Genomic DNA, 13,301 nt, shown 5'->3' on the forward strand with positions numbered 1-13,301 from the left:
TTTGGAGTGTTGATAAAGTTGCGGGAGAAAATAAAATTGTCTCCTTCTCTGTGGAGAGAAATGTCTCTTGCCCATGATAGCCGTTCAGTGCACTAGGTAGGATATACTTCGGATACTTCTGCTATAAATGCGAAAATTGCTGGATGAGTGTGGACACACATTCATCAAGCATTAGCATTAAGTAACACTTATCTTAATTAAACTATTAATAATACAACGTAAGTCAGGGAGACACAGAAGAAAATCAAAATATATTTTTACTATTTTAATTCAGTATTTTACAAATTACAAAACAAAATAAATTAAACACAATTCTAGAATGAAATAAAATAAAATAGTTTTTAAACCATTGCATTAATAATGATATCCAGTGATATGATCAAACTGTTGAGGTTGTTTAGGACCACTAAAATCTTCTCCAAATACACTTTCAGTACTTGTTACTCCATTGTTAAAATCTGGATAATTAGTTATACTAGTACTAGGTTTTGGCGTCATACTAAATATGGGAACATCTGTTACTAATCCAGGTCTTGAAGTTTGTACACTTTTTGGTGTTGATATTAAATCAGCACCAGGGTAGGCAGACTTTGATTCGTTTAATGAAATAGAACTCGTTGTTTGCGTTGGTAATGATAAAAGTGGGGATTTGGTTGAAGAAGTGTCAATTAATGGTGATGTTTTGGTTTGAAAAGCTGTTTGATCTCTTCCAAAAGTACGAGTAACCTGTTGAGTGGTACTTATAAGACTTGGAAGTTCTGTAGGTGTAGCTGTGGAAGTATAAGATACTCTTGGGTTAAGAGTTATTGTAGGTTTATTGGCATTTTGGTAATAATAAACTTCTTTATCAGGTGAAACAAGTTGGTTCTGTATTCTCTTCCCAAACTGTGGTTGCTGTCCAGGTATAAACTTCAAGGAATTAATTGGTTCATCTGCATTAGTTAATAACTCTATGGGCTCAATAGTTTTCTGTAAATAGTTTGAGTGAATGGGATCGTCATCATTATTTTGGTGATCTCCTTCTTCATCGAAATCCTTTACTTCTGAGTCATCGCCTTTACGTGATACGTACGGCGTTAAGAAAGGTTTTGCTGCTACTTTTTCGAGGTTATTTTGTTGTGATTCCCTATGAAAATCTTGCTGTATTCCAAGAAATCTTGGTGGGAATGATTGTAAATTATTAGTGTCTAAAAATGCGTTTGTTGGTGCAAAATACTCATAACCTGATGGCTTGTTCTGGTTTATAATGTAATCTTTATCTGATATAGTGAGATCTGTGTTTTCAAAAGAAGTAGTTTGTTCATTAGATAATGATTTATTTTCAGGTTGTTGTAATGAGAGCTCGTAATCGTTTTTATTCAAATTTGTGTTTGATTTATTAATATTTTGTAAGTCACTGTTCCTTTTGCTATCATTTTCTAGCGTGCTATTCTGGATTTTATTCGGTATTACTCTAGAGTTAGCGTTATTTTCAAATTTATTGAAGTTTTCTCCTATTATTCTTTTTAGTCCCTGTGATTCTTCATTTTCAAAAAACTCATAATTCTTTGCATTATTTATTCCATTTTCTGATACAAAATCAGCATTTATGTTATTATTGGTTTGTGGATACCTGTCTTGGTACTTTTTATGGCCATATTTTTCTTCATCATAAGATCCTAGAATTATTAACTTTTAATTATTATGAAATTTATAATTTTTATTGAATCAAAACAATTTTTCTCTCTTTAAAAATACGATTTTATAAAATCGTCCAAGGGATATTCGTAATTTTAGTTCATAATGGCAATAAAAGGCAAATAGTTTGATTTAAAATATTAAAGAACTTGACTAGATACACTGAAACTTACCATCGTCATAAACTCCAGCTTCCTTGTCTCTTACGGCTTGTTCTATAACTTTTAAAATGATATCTGGTATTGGTGGCGCTGTCGGCAAATGAGCCCCTTTAGGTAAAAAACCATTTTCATCTGCGGTGTATGTTACTTCATAAACATTTCCATCGTCTCCTATGTACGAATAAGATCCTTTTGCTTTTACACCGTTTGTGGCTGTTCCTTCTTCTTCAGCACGTATTCCATTCGATGTATCATAACCATAAGCGTAACCATCAGGGTTTATTGTTTGGCCATAATTAATGATCAATGCCTTTCTGTCAAACTCAGCATGAATTCTTTCTGGTTTTTGGATACTGATCTTGTCAAAGATATTTTTTTTACTGTCGATGGTTTTAATAAAATTAGTAGGAACAATTTGATAGTCATTAGATTTCATGTCAATAGAAGAATGATTTGGTGTTATAATTGAGGGATCAGAAGAAGTTGGGTCATAAAATGGTTGATTAATAGAATACAACGATGATAAATGTTCGTCGCTAAGCTGCTCATGTTGGGTATATTTATATTCATTACTTAAATCATTCTCAATGTTAACTAGTGATGGGATAACACTGGAAAGTGTGTGTTTCATGTTATCGATGAAAGGTGGCAAATAAACTCTATTATGTTCATCAATTATCGGATGTTTTTCAAAATTATGAAATTGCTGAGAAATATCAAAACCATTTAATGGATGATCAGCATTATGATAAACTACAGAGTTTGGTGAAGGATCTTTGTCTGCTTCTGGAAATTGTGAAAATTGATCCATAATTGAAGGCACTATTTCTGTAAGAGAGTTAAAAGAATTAAAATTATCCGATGGTGATATTTCCTTTCTAAAAGTGTTATCTTCTTGATAAGGACCAGCTCTATCAATCCCAATGACTAGTTCTGGTCTTTTAGAAAACCCTCTCTCCTTAGAGCTATAATTAGTTTCTGGTAGTTCGAATGGAACATTTATAGCTCCAGGACTGCCACCTGAGTCAACAGAACCAGGAGGAGGTAGATATGTCCGGTCTAACTTGTCAGCGAAAGTTAGACCTATGTTAAGAAGTATCTGGAACAAAATTAAATAATACATAAGGTAACATTCAATAAAATAATACGTAACTACAGTCGTTCTAGTATTTCACCTAAATACATAATTAATACTGCAATAAACAAATAAATTTTATTATTTATGGATGAAAGTCAATAACATACAATACTTATACGCAAATCATGTCTTTTGAAGACAAAGATGAAATTACAATTATTCCAAGTAATTTGATAATCAAATTTCTGGATTATTTTTGGGAATTCATTTAAGTGTCTATCTAACTATGAAGTCAGAACTTTAATGACATTTAATGACAGAAGCTTTATGACATTGATAAACTTTTCTGTGACTTCAGGCATTCAACCAAAAATACTAAGTTTGAAACAAACCAAAAACATCTTCATCTCTGCAGATCCTTCCGCCATAGGAACTAGATGTGATATGTGCTTAATCTTATCAACATTGCATTTTATACTGTCCTTAAAAATCACTTTAGTAATTTATGATCCCCGATCGTGACAGATGGACACATGCGTGACAGAGTTTAATTGTTGCAAGATTGCTGCTATCGAGTGAGGTTCACAAGACATAAATCAATCAATACTTGATGTAACAAAAAGAATACGTGTGTCTGTAAATTGTGTACTACCCTATTAGTATAGTAAGTGCCTCTTTGGTCTAGTGGTTAGCATGTTCGACTTCAAAGTCAAAGTCATATATTTCTTTATTCAAACAGGCACATAGATGGCAGTTACGAGTAGTGATGGCGATAACTACTAAAGCGCCCAAGAATAAGCCCACAAAAAACTTAGCCGGATGTTCTATTCGCTAACATTCATTCAGTCATTTGAAAGTATTTAAGAAACAACCTGGTTAGAGCAATTGTTCACAACCAAGCTTTTTTATCGTTTACACTATAATAGGACTTTTCTATAAGCTTTCGCTTAATACAAACTTTGAACTTTTTAGATACTTTTTTATTTATTGTAAAATTGTATCCAATTTCCTTTAAATGAATTGCTTATTCTGTGTAATCTAGTGTATTGCACTGCAAGTTTATTTTTGCTTCTAACATTAAGTTTTCTAATATGTATTGGCTATAGACTGTCATTATCTTAACAGCTTTAAATTATCGCTCAATGACTCTCTCGGACACATTTTTGACGCACGAAGTTGTTCAGTATTGGGTTTTCTTGGCAAGAAACTCTTAGTACCTGAGCGGAGTTTTGAAATTGGCGGTGATTAATAAATAATAATAATAAATATACTACGACAATACATATATGGCCATCTAGCCCCAAAGTAATCGTGGCTTGTGTTATGGGCACTAAGATTAGTGATGCATATATTTATGAATAATATACACAAATACTATACAGATAGGCACCCAGATACTGAAAAACATTCATGTTCATCACACAAACATTTTCCAGCTGTGGAAATCGAATCCATCCGATGATTCACCACGTGCCTCGGAAAGCATGCTTAACTGTCGGTCCCGCACCAGATCTCTTTCCGGTGGTGTCGGAGCTTTCGTCCCATAGGACTATGGGAGTGAGGGAATAGAGAGTGCATCTGCGTTTGCGCACATACTTTGCACTATATATTTATAGAGATTGACCACCGGGCCGAAATCTATCAGGGAAACTTTTTTCTTAAACTACCTTTAGACTAAAGCTTCTATATAGTATATTACATCTGTTTTAAGATTTTTGACAACAACCCTTACAGAAAAAAAAGCTTTAGTATAAATGGAGATACGTCTGACTAAAAGATGCTTATTCACTCTTGAATAATCAAGTCAGGCAACACGGTTACCTACCTGATCTCTTACGCTCTCTACACCTTAACTAATCAAGGATATAAGAAAAATAAGGGCTTGTATAAGCAGATTTGGAGGTCAACTCACACTAAGATGTGAGTTGACGCGCAGTTTAATAAAACTTTTATACGAACGCGAACAAAGTCGCAGGAAGTTTTTATAACATGATTCATTCATGACATGGTCATCAAAGCAGACGTGATGGTCTTGATCCCATGAACTTTAGGGGAGGCGCCTTTGACGTTGCAAGTGAGCTTTATTGAAATTGAAAGTGTTAGTACGTGACAAGAAGGTACAGTCTATGGCTTCGTACTAATAGAATAGACAATACATACGTACATAGATCATAGTTACGAAAAATTTTTTTATTTATAAATTCTCATCTGCAGCTAGATAAAATCATTGCGAATGTTGATGTTGGAAAAGAGCAACTACTTAGTTTCTTGCCGGCTCTTCTCAGTAAAATCTGCTTTCCGGTGGTAATGTCACAAACATACACGTTTCAAAAGAGCTTATAAAATAGGTTTGCTTGAAATAAAAACATTTTTTAATATTTTATTTTTTCAGTATGGATGACTTTTCATTCTTTATTAATAAACCAACGAAAAATATATTTTTCTAGTGAAATAATAATTACAAACTAAAATTAATATTTACAATAAATATAGGCCGTCTAACTGTTCAATTATGGGCACCAAAATGCTGGCGCTATTGCCCCTTGGGTCACCAGACGTAAGGACCAATTTTTGGGACACGATATTAATACAATTTTTCGTGTCCGAAGACCATGGCCCCAGAGTCTCAAACGCAAGCGCCGCAAAAACGTAGTCATTACAAATAACGGAGTATTTACGGCGCTTAAGCATTTGAGCAGATTCGGCAGCTGCTGCCGCTTTTTGGGACGTACTCGGCAAGTGAGAAGCTGCCAACGTATTAACGCAGGTCGCATCCCACATCAGCGCACGCCCCATCGACCACGGTACTATAGTCATACCCGATGGTCTCTTGCCATCATCCCTAAACAAACCGGGAGGTTCCAATTGTACAGGAATAGACGCAGAGGCCAGAGCGCGACGGACAATATCGTTGATAGCGCCGTGACGAAACAAACGGCCAGCACTTCGATTACAACTGGGCCCATGGTAACCCAATTGATCCACACGAATGCCACAACGGCAGTAATATTTAATTTTAAATCAAACATATTTTAATTTTAATTCTAGGGTACAAGTTAGTTTCTTATCCTACTGTAGTAGGTAGTACAGTTTTTCGAGAGAAGAATTACCGCCTTGCTTATTTTTGACCCTAAGTTCTATTCCGGCCTGTAGTGCGTGGTTGATAGCTTAATTACAGGCACATGAGGTTTAACAAAATGATGAATGTAGTTACAATTAATCTCTTGTGTTTTATGAATAAATGAATAAATAATGAAACAACTACGCCTTAGGTTGATGGACACAGGTCGGCATTTTAGCATTGCATACCCTTGGATACTCGCAAACTGTTGCTTTGTTTATAGGTGATAGGTTTCCACCATCAAGAGGGCCATCTGCTTGGTCCGTCAATTATTACTATAAAATAATTGGTTGTCTGTAAAGTCGGCTTACTGACGATAGTTGAACGTGACAACGTCGTAAGAAAATACTGATGGAATGGTTGCATTTTTCAAAAGAAAATTTTAATTTTATTTGTTTGATAGATATTACATTTTTGATAGAAAACATGTAAATGTATTATTGTATAGAAGCTGTCCACGCGGACGCATCGCTCACTCAAATAGGAGAGAGTACTGTGCCGCTTTGTATTGCTAACAAAGGTGGACCTTAGTTGTCTTAATAAAGAGATTATTATTATTATTATTATTGTAGCTCGTTCCGCGCTCTCGCTTGCACTTCAAGCCTTGAATGGAACGCCTCAGAGCGAGGTAACACCGCATACGTCATGTTTTTTCGTGCGTGCAGCCGGCTCCATCGAATTATAAGGCGTTGTCACGTCAAAAGCGAGTTACGCCTTGAATGCAATTTCAACTTACACTAATTCTTGGCACAGCCCTCCTCTTAAACATTTTTCATGTTTCGTGTTGCATGATTGAAAGTACCTACTATTTATAGCTTTGGTCAGTTAGAACAGCAAAACTTTGCTATAGCTTTAGCCAATTGGAATAGCAAAATTTTACTGTAGCTTTACTCAATTAGAATAGCAAATTCTTACTTTGTATCATTTGCTAGCTCAAAATTGTAGTTTGAATTCCCAATTGGACTAGTAGTCGGATTAAAATTAACGCGTAGGTAGTTATTGCACTTTTCTATGAAGCATTGGAATAATCCGTTGAGCCGTAATCTATAAGCGTACACAATGTAGATACATGGGTCAGCAAGGTATATCAGGGCCACACGAATATACACGAAGATTGAAGTCGATTAAAGTCATTTAATGTTGCAAAATTTTGTTCAGAATCTATTTTATTATCATTATCATTCACAGCCTGTTAACGTCCCACTACTGGGCACAGGCCTCCACTCACATAGCGGAGACAGACCCACCACCCTGCTCCAATGCGGCTTGGTGGTACAAAAACTATTTCATTTAACATACTCAGAGATCCATTTAAAAAAAAATCGTTAATGGTGCCAATTTTGTTGTACATAAATCTAAAGTGAAAGCCGGTTTTTCTTTTTAATGGTGACATTGTGAATTAAAGGACAGAACTACTTTAAGACCTGCAAATTGAGTCAAGGTTAGAATTAGCACCATAATTTAAAACTAAGATGGGATTCTTGGAGATTTTATCTTCTCAACAATCATTATCGCAGAATCATCATAGAATAATCATCATTTCAACAGATTGGTGTCCACAGCTGTTCTAGAATCCACGGTCTAGGGCAGTTTACTTCCAGCGGCACCTAGCGTCTCGCTTGTATTGTCTGTCCACGTCGTTGGGTGCTGACCGACGCTGCGTTTACCGGTGCGACACCAAAGCCCATCGGTTCTCCGACCATGTTCCCCACCGATTGCCACTATTTATTTATTATTTATTTTACATCTTGTTAGTACGGCAGGGCCATTTACACTAACTAGATAGAACTACATAATTTATGGATAGCTATAAGAAAATGAATGAAAGATGACAGTAAGTACTATAAAAGACATGATAATATAGTGTACTAAAGTGATAATCGACGAATGTTGAAGTAAAGGTCATTCAAAATTCTAAGAGTATCTCAACTATTCGCGGAACAATGCTGGCCACCCGTCATGGAATAGATCCCATTTACCATTGCTGTTAAAGAGCGGTAAATCTAGTACTTTCACGGATCTCCTCATACCTGATTTGATTACGTAGAGATACACCCAGCTTAGCTATCCATCGTCCGCTGAGTGACTCTTCTTATGAGGCCCCTTGTTATCGCGCACGTTTCAGAGCATCATTGGCATGAAGCAATGTTCGAAAACTTTGGTCACATCACTGACTTTAAATTATATAATAATGCTATAAATCATACAATTATATAAAAATGTGTAAACACAATCTTATCTTTCATATTAAACATAACATCAATTACGTAAGTTTTTAATAAAAGGACATTGGCAAGGCCTTTTATGTAATTTTTATTAGCAATTGTTTTTGGAGCGTCCGCTTTATTTCTTGATGGCATAACGATAAACTAACTTACGTATTTCTCGCTACTCTTAAATCTCGCAGAAATTAACAAATTCCCCTTGTATGTAAATTTAGAATTTATCATCGTCTCAGCTAATGCAATTATTGTAGGGAAACCGGATTAATCGAAACAAGTAATAATAATATCTGGTATTAATAACGAAGCTATATAACTATCTACTTTAAGAATAAAAGCGTAAACTTTTAAATAACGAACCTCAATATCCAAAATCATACTATTATTTTTAATATTTTGGCATTGCTTTCAAAACTCCAAAAAATATTAATTTTAAAAATCTTAATGCTATTATAACTATGTGTAATGTACAAGTATGTTACAATAGTATTTTTAAACTTTTCATAAGATGGTATTATCAATACTGTAAACAGTTCCGTACGAAAGTTTTTTTATCTCATGTTTTTAGTTTAACTAAAACTTATTATTGAGAAGGCCATGCCCGCGTGGAATGGTGCCAAAAATGCTGGCTGCAATTACGCGCTGAACAGCCAGGCTGATTCTTTGCGCAAAAAATGAGCCAGCCTTTCTGTCACCAAAAATTTAAATCTTTAGGTACAATTTTTTAGGAGTGAAAACGAAACTACGTTATAATTGGTAATAAATAAATAGTTTATTATCTAGATTGTTTAACAGATTATTAAAGATTGCTTACAAAGCGCAATTCTGAGCTAAGGCTTATTTTCTTTTTTTTTGTATTCGGGCTTAGGTTTTTTAGTGACAGTCATAGATTTTCTGGTAAATTTTGAGGGACGATTATCTGAAGGCGCCTTTCGTTTTACTGGTGGGAGATATCCTTTGGTGACTGTACTTGGTGTTACTTCTGGGATCAATGTATTAACAACGGGTGCTAGGACATTATTATGGTTCGCTGAAAATGCCGGATATATGTATCCTGGATTTCTATATTTAGGTAGAGGATTGCCAATGACCACTGAATTTTCATTGCTTGTGACCTGATCAATGACGGTAGGTAAGCTTGTGACTCTGGGATAACTTGGATCACCAGTGACTATCCTTATTTGCTGACTGCCTTCATCTTCCCCATATTTCCTTTCATCGTAAGATCCTGAAAAAAAGTTATAGTTTCAAATGGAGATATCTCCAATAATATTTCTGTTGATTCCAATGAAAACCTATTTTTTATCGGGATAATAAGTGTCCCAAATTTAAACCAGAGCATCAGCTATGAATAAACCAAGATGCATTCAAATCCGTTCGGTAGTTATACTAAAATGAGTAAAGAAACAGACAGACAAAAAATAAAAATAAAGTGGTTAAGAGTTATCAACTCTTAACCATTTTATTTTTGGTTGATATTATAGCTTGTCTCTATCAGAATTTCTAAAAGATATTTAATTTTCTGGAGTCGTTTAGTTTTATTTCAAACAGAGATTGGTGATGAAACCTCTATGAAACTAAATTTATTATTTGTATATATTAAATGTAACTTTTTCATTTAACATCAATGTAACGTTATCTGCGTATGGATTTCGTAGACAAAGTTGTTATAGAATATGCCGAATCCAACGAACATAGGCTTCATCATCTTGAAAACATCAAAACCATCCAGCTCCTCAACAATGCGGACATAGGCGACTAAAAAGGACAAAGCCTTTTAAACTATGGCAGTGTCGTGAAAGTGTGGTGCTAGAGCAATTTTAAGATGGATAGAGCAATATTATGAACACCTAAAATAAGCTATTGGACCTTGTTCGTACATGTGAACTAATGTATAAGTTAAGGTTAAAAAAAAATACTTATTAGTCTTAAGGTTAGATTGTAGTTTTAGTAAAGTCACACGGACGTGAAACTTTATGGAAGGATTAAAAAGGGACAGTTACGGAATCCAGTAAAAATTAAAAAATATCGGAACGTCGCGTCCTCTAGTGTTAGTCTAATGATGAGCATTTCAACGTTTTACGAAATTAAATAAACTAATAAATTTACCATCATCAAAAATTCCAGCAGCTTCATCACGCGCGTTCTGCTCCAGGGATTTAAGAATTTCTTCTGGGATGGGAGGTGACGTAGGAATATGGTCCCCTAGTGGTTGAAAACCGTTTTCATCGGCTGTATAACTAAAAAGGAAAGAGAAAACATCATTAAATTTCTGAAGATAATGAATTAACACCCAAAAGAATTATTTATTATTTTGTGTAATCTTTAATAAAGGAATTCCTTTTATCGTTTTAATAGCTTAGTTTCATCACTATAATCATTTTACGTTTGCATCTCAACTACAAGACATAGATCTGTTGTCAATCAGTGTTGTGTCGGTTAACTCTCTCCTGCGACGATTTTTTTGTACAATATGCCCAACTAGAATACACACACACAAGCTGCACGGTTGCCATTCCAGTTCCTTTGCATTTCAACGTACGGAGGTGAATTTTATTAATTAGCTATTTATAATTGTATCTAAGCATAAAAACCCCTTTAATTTTTAAATATTGTCGCTGGGGACCGCTGAAAATAAGGGCCTCAGAACCGTGGAATTTGGAACTTATCACAAAAACCTATGTCCAGCAGTAAACGTCAATTGGTTAAGGTGACGTTGATGATGATGAAAAGAATTACATGTTTTGATCAAATCGATTGGATCTTAAATCTTCCGCTGCAAAATGTTTAACGCTACGAGAAAACCTGTACCTTTAAATACTTAAGCATTGAATACAATATTGAATACAAACTTGACAATCATATCTTCTCATCCACCTTACAGTATTTTATGTATTAGTTTAATGTGGGCATGTTTACCTGCAGATAAGGTCCTCTTGAATTCTATGCATAGCTCAGGCCAGTGAATTTTTCTATCTAAGTAAAAAAGTCTAAGTAGCCCGGAGTTTTGAAATTGACTGATCACATTCTGAGCGCGTCGGAGCTGGCTTCTCATAGGACAAGGAGAGTGAGGTAATAGAGAGCGCACCGGTGTTTGCGCACACACTTGTGCCCCACAATATCTCGGCGGAGTTGGAAAATCTCTCTAGACAATGACCACCATTGCCAGAATCGATGAGGCAAAGTATTTGTAAGTTTAACATTGTAAATTGAAGGGCACTTACCCTTTTGCCCAGTAGAATTTAGACTTAATTTAGATTGAAAAAATTTAAATGTTACCTCATACTGTATTGGATGCCATCATCGCCGATATAAGAGTATGCGCCTTGGGAATTAACACCATTAGTAGCTACACCATTCTCTTCAGCCCAGATACCATTTTCTGTTTCATAAGCATATGCGTAAGCATCCCCTTCGAGCTTGAAATCTTGACGAAGTATAGCTGCGTTTCTTTCTAAAGAAGCTTGAGCACGTTCAGTTATTTGTCCCCTGTCTCCCTGGTAATGAAGCCCTGAGAAAACAAAAATAAGAATAATGATATTTTTTAGGAGCAACAATATTATGACAAGGTCTTTTAAACTCATGTAAACGATGATCCTGAATAAGTACAGACTGTGTTACAGTAACTAATGCGTGCCAGGTTATTGAACTGTTTTCCTGAGTTAAGATCGATAAGAATAATTGTGCGATTTCATGAATAGGTACGTATATTACCCCGTGCCCGACGCCACGTTGCGAACATAATACCCTAGATAGCAATAGCGTTTATGATTATTTTAAACTTAAATAACGTTGGTACCTTAAAATAGATGATTGATTTTTATTTTGAAATCCAGATGGTTTCATAAAAAATAATAGAAATAAATGCTTATTTAGTAACTGTAGATAAGCAGTTATGGTCAACCATCTGATTGAAGAAACCCTCGAATTAAAGTTTTAAAATAACGATAAACCCTATTGCAAATTTTTTAATGTTGAATGAAAGTTTGCATTTTTCCAATTTTGGTGTGGTTATCAAGAATTGATCTGTCTGTGTGTCAAACTCACTTCGAATCTGTAAAGTACATCTCGATGAGCTTATGGACGCCACCAAAACAATAAAAATATAACTTTATAAAATTACTAGCTGTTGCTACGGTTTTTAACCTATATTTTAACCTATAAAAAGCCTATGTTAATCTACCTAACTCTATTACAAAAATCAAGTTTATTTTCTCAACTTTCGTTGTTTGGTTTGGTTTGGGGGTAGGCCGTACAGGAAGGACAAGCAAAAACGTTCCCATTTATAATAGTTCCCATTTATAGTAAGGATTTGCTTAATATTTTGAACTACCATAGTTCAAAAGTTTTCAATTTTACCTGGGTATGATACTTCATTGTGGTCAACTGGATTGGGATTGTGGATGAAAATGTTTCCTCGGTTACCTATATGAACTACGTCGTTTTCTGCTTGGTTATTTCCTATCGGCCTTTGCAATGCAGCACTATAAGTTTCCAGAACTTTCTCCACATTGTTGACTATTGGTCTTTGAATTTCCTCTTGAGCACTTCCCGCTATTTGTCTCTGTAAATCTTCATTATCAAGGACTACTATAGGTTTGGTTGTAGGAGCTTGGAGTATGATGTCAGAGCCCCCAGACTCATGGGCGTCTGGTGGTAGATACGTCTTCTCCAGCTTATCTCCATATGAGATGGCTATTATAGTTAAAAGCACTATCTGAAAAGAGTAGATAAAATGGAATAATAAATAATAAAAGATCATTTAACGATATGAATGAAAAATATATGGTAAAGAGATACGGAATAAATTTATCTCGTAACAAGAAAGTTATCTCAAAAGAAACTTAGTATAGCATGTAACAGTCCACTCCTGGAGGTTTCTACTAACGGAAGGATTTGCCCCTAATTACCACTCTGGACAGAAGGGCTGGGGTTTGCAGTATGAGGTAGTAGTAGAATAGAAGACTCTGCATCCCGTTTTCCTTTTTATACCCTTAGTAGTCTCGTACAACTCCCGCGGAAAGCGGAGCCAAACCGCACGG

The 13,301-nt window shown here is 35.1% G+C and overlaps 2 protein-coding genes across 2 annotated transcripts; both read right to left on the minus strand.

Moving 5' to 3' along the window:
* Positions 1-354: 354 nt before the first annotated feature.
* Positions 355-5,882, minus strand: LOC120633465. The gene is made up of 4 exons (XM_039903674.1): positions 5,769-5,882; positions 3,309-3,398; positions 1,851-2,937; positions 355-1,658 (listed from the first exon to the last, which is right to left on the minus strand). Exons 1-4 carry the CDS (start codon positions 5,880-5,882, stop codon positions 355-357), a joined length of 2,595 nt encoding a protein of 864 aa, XP_039759608.1.
* Positions 5,883-9,089: 3,207 nt separating this feature from the next.
* Positions 9,090-13,232, minus strand: LOC120633466. The gene is made up of 5 exons (XM_039903676.1): positions 13,170-13,232; positions 12,619-12,976; positions 11,539-11,770; positions 10,369-10,499; positions 9,090-9,487 (listed from the first exon to the last, which is right to left on the minus strand). The coding sequence occupies exons 1-5, from the start codon at positions 13,230-13,232 to the stop codon at positions 9,090-9,092; spliced, it is 1,182 nt and encodes a 393-aa protein (XP_039759610.1).
* Between the last annotated feature and the right edge of the window lie 69 nt (positions 13,233-13,301).

The sequence above is a fragment of the Pararge aegeria genome, chromosome 21 (assembly GCF_905163445.1).
Source record: "Pararge aegeria chromosome 21, ilParAegt1.1, whole genome shotgun sequence".
In the NCBI taxonomy this organism is placed as follows: Eukaryota; Metazoa; Arthropoda; class Insecta; order Lepidoptera; family Nymphalidae; genus Pararge; species Pararge aegeria.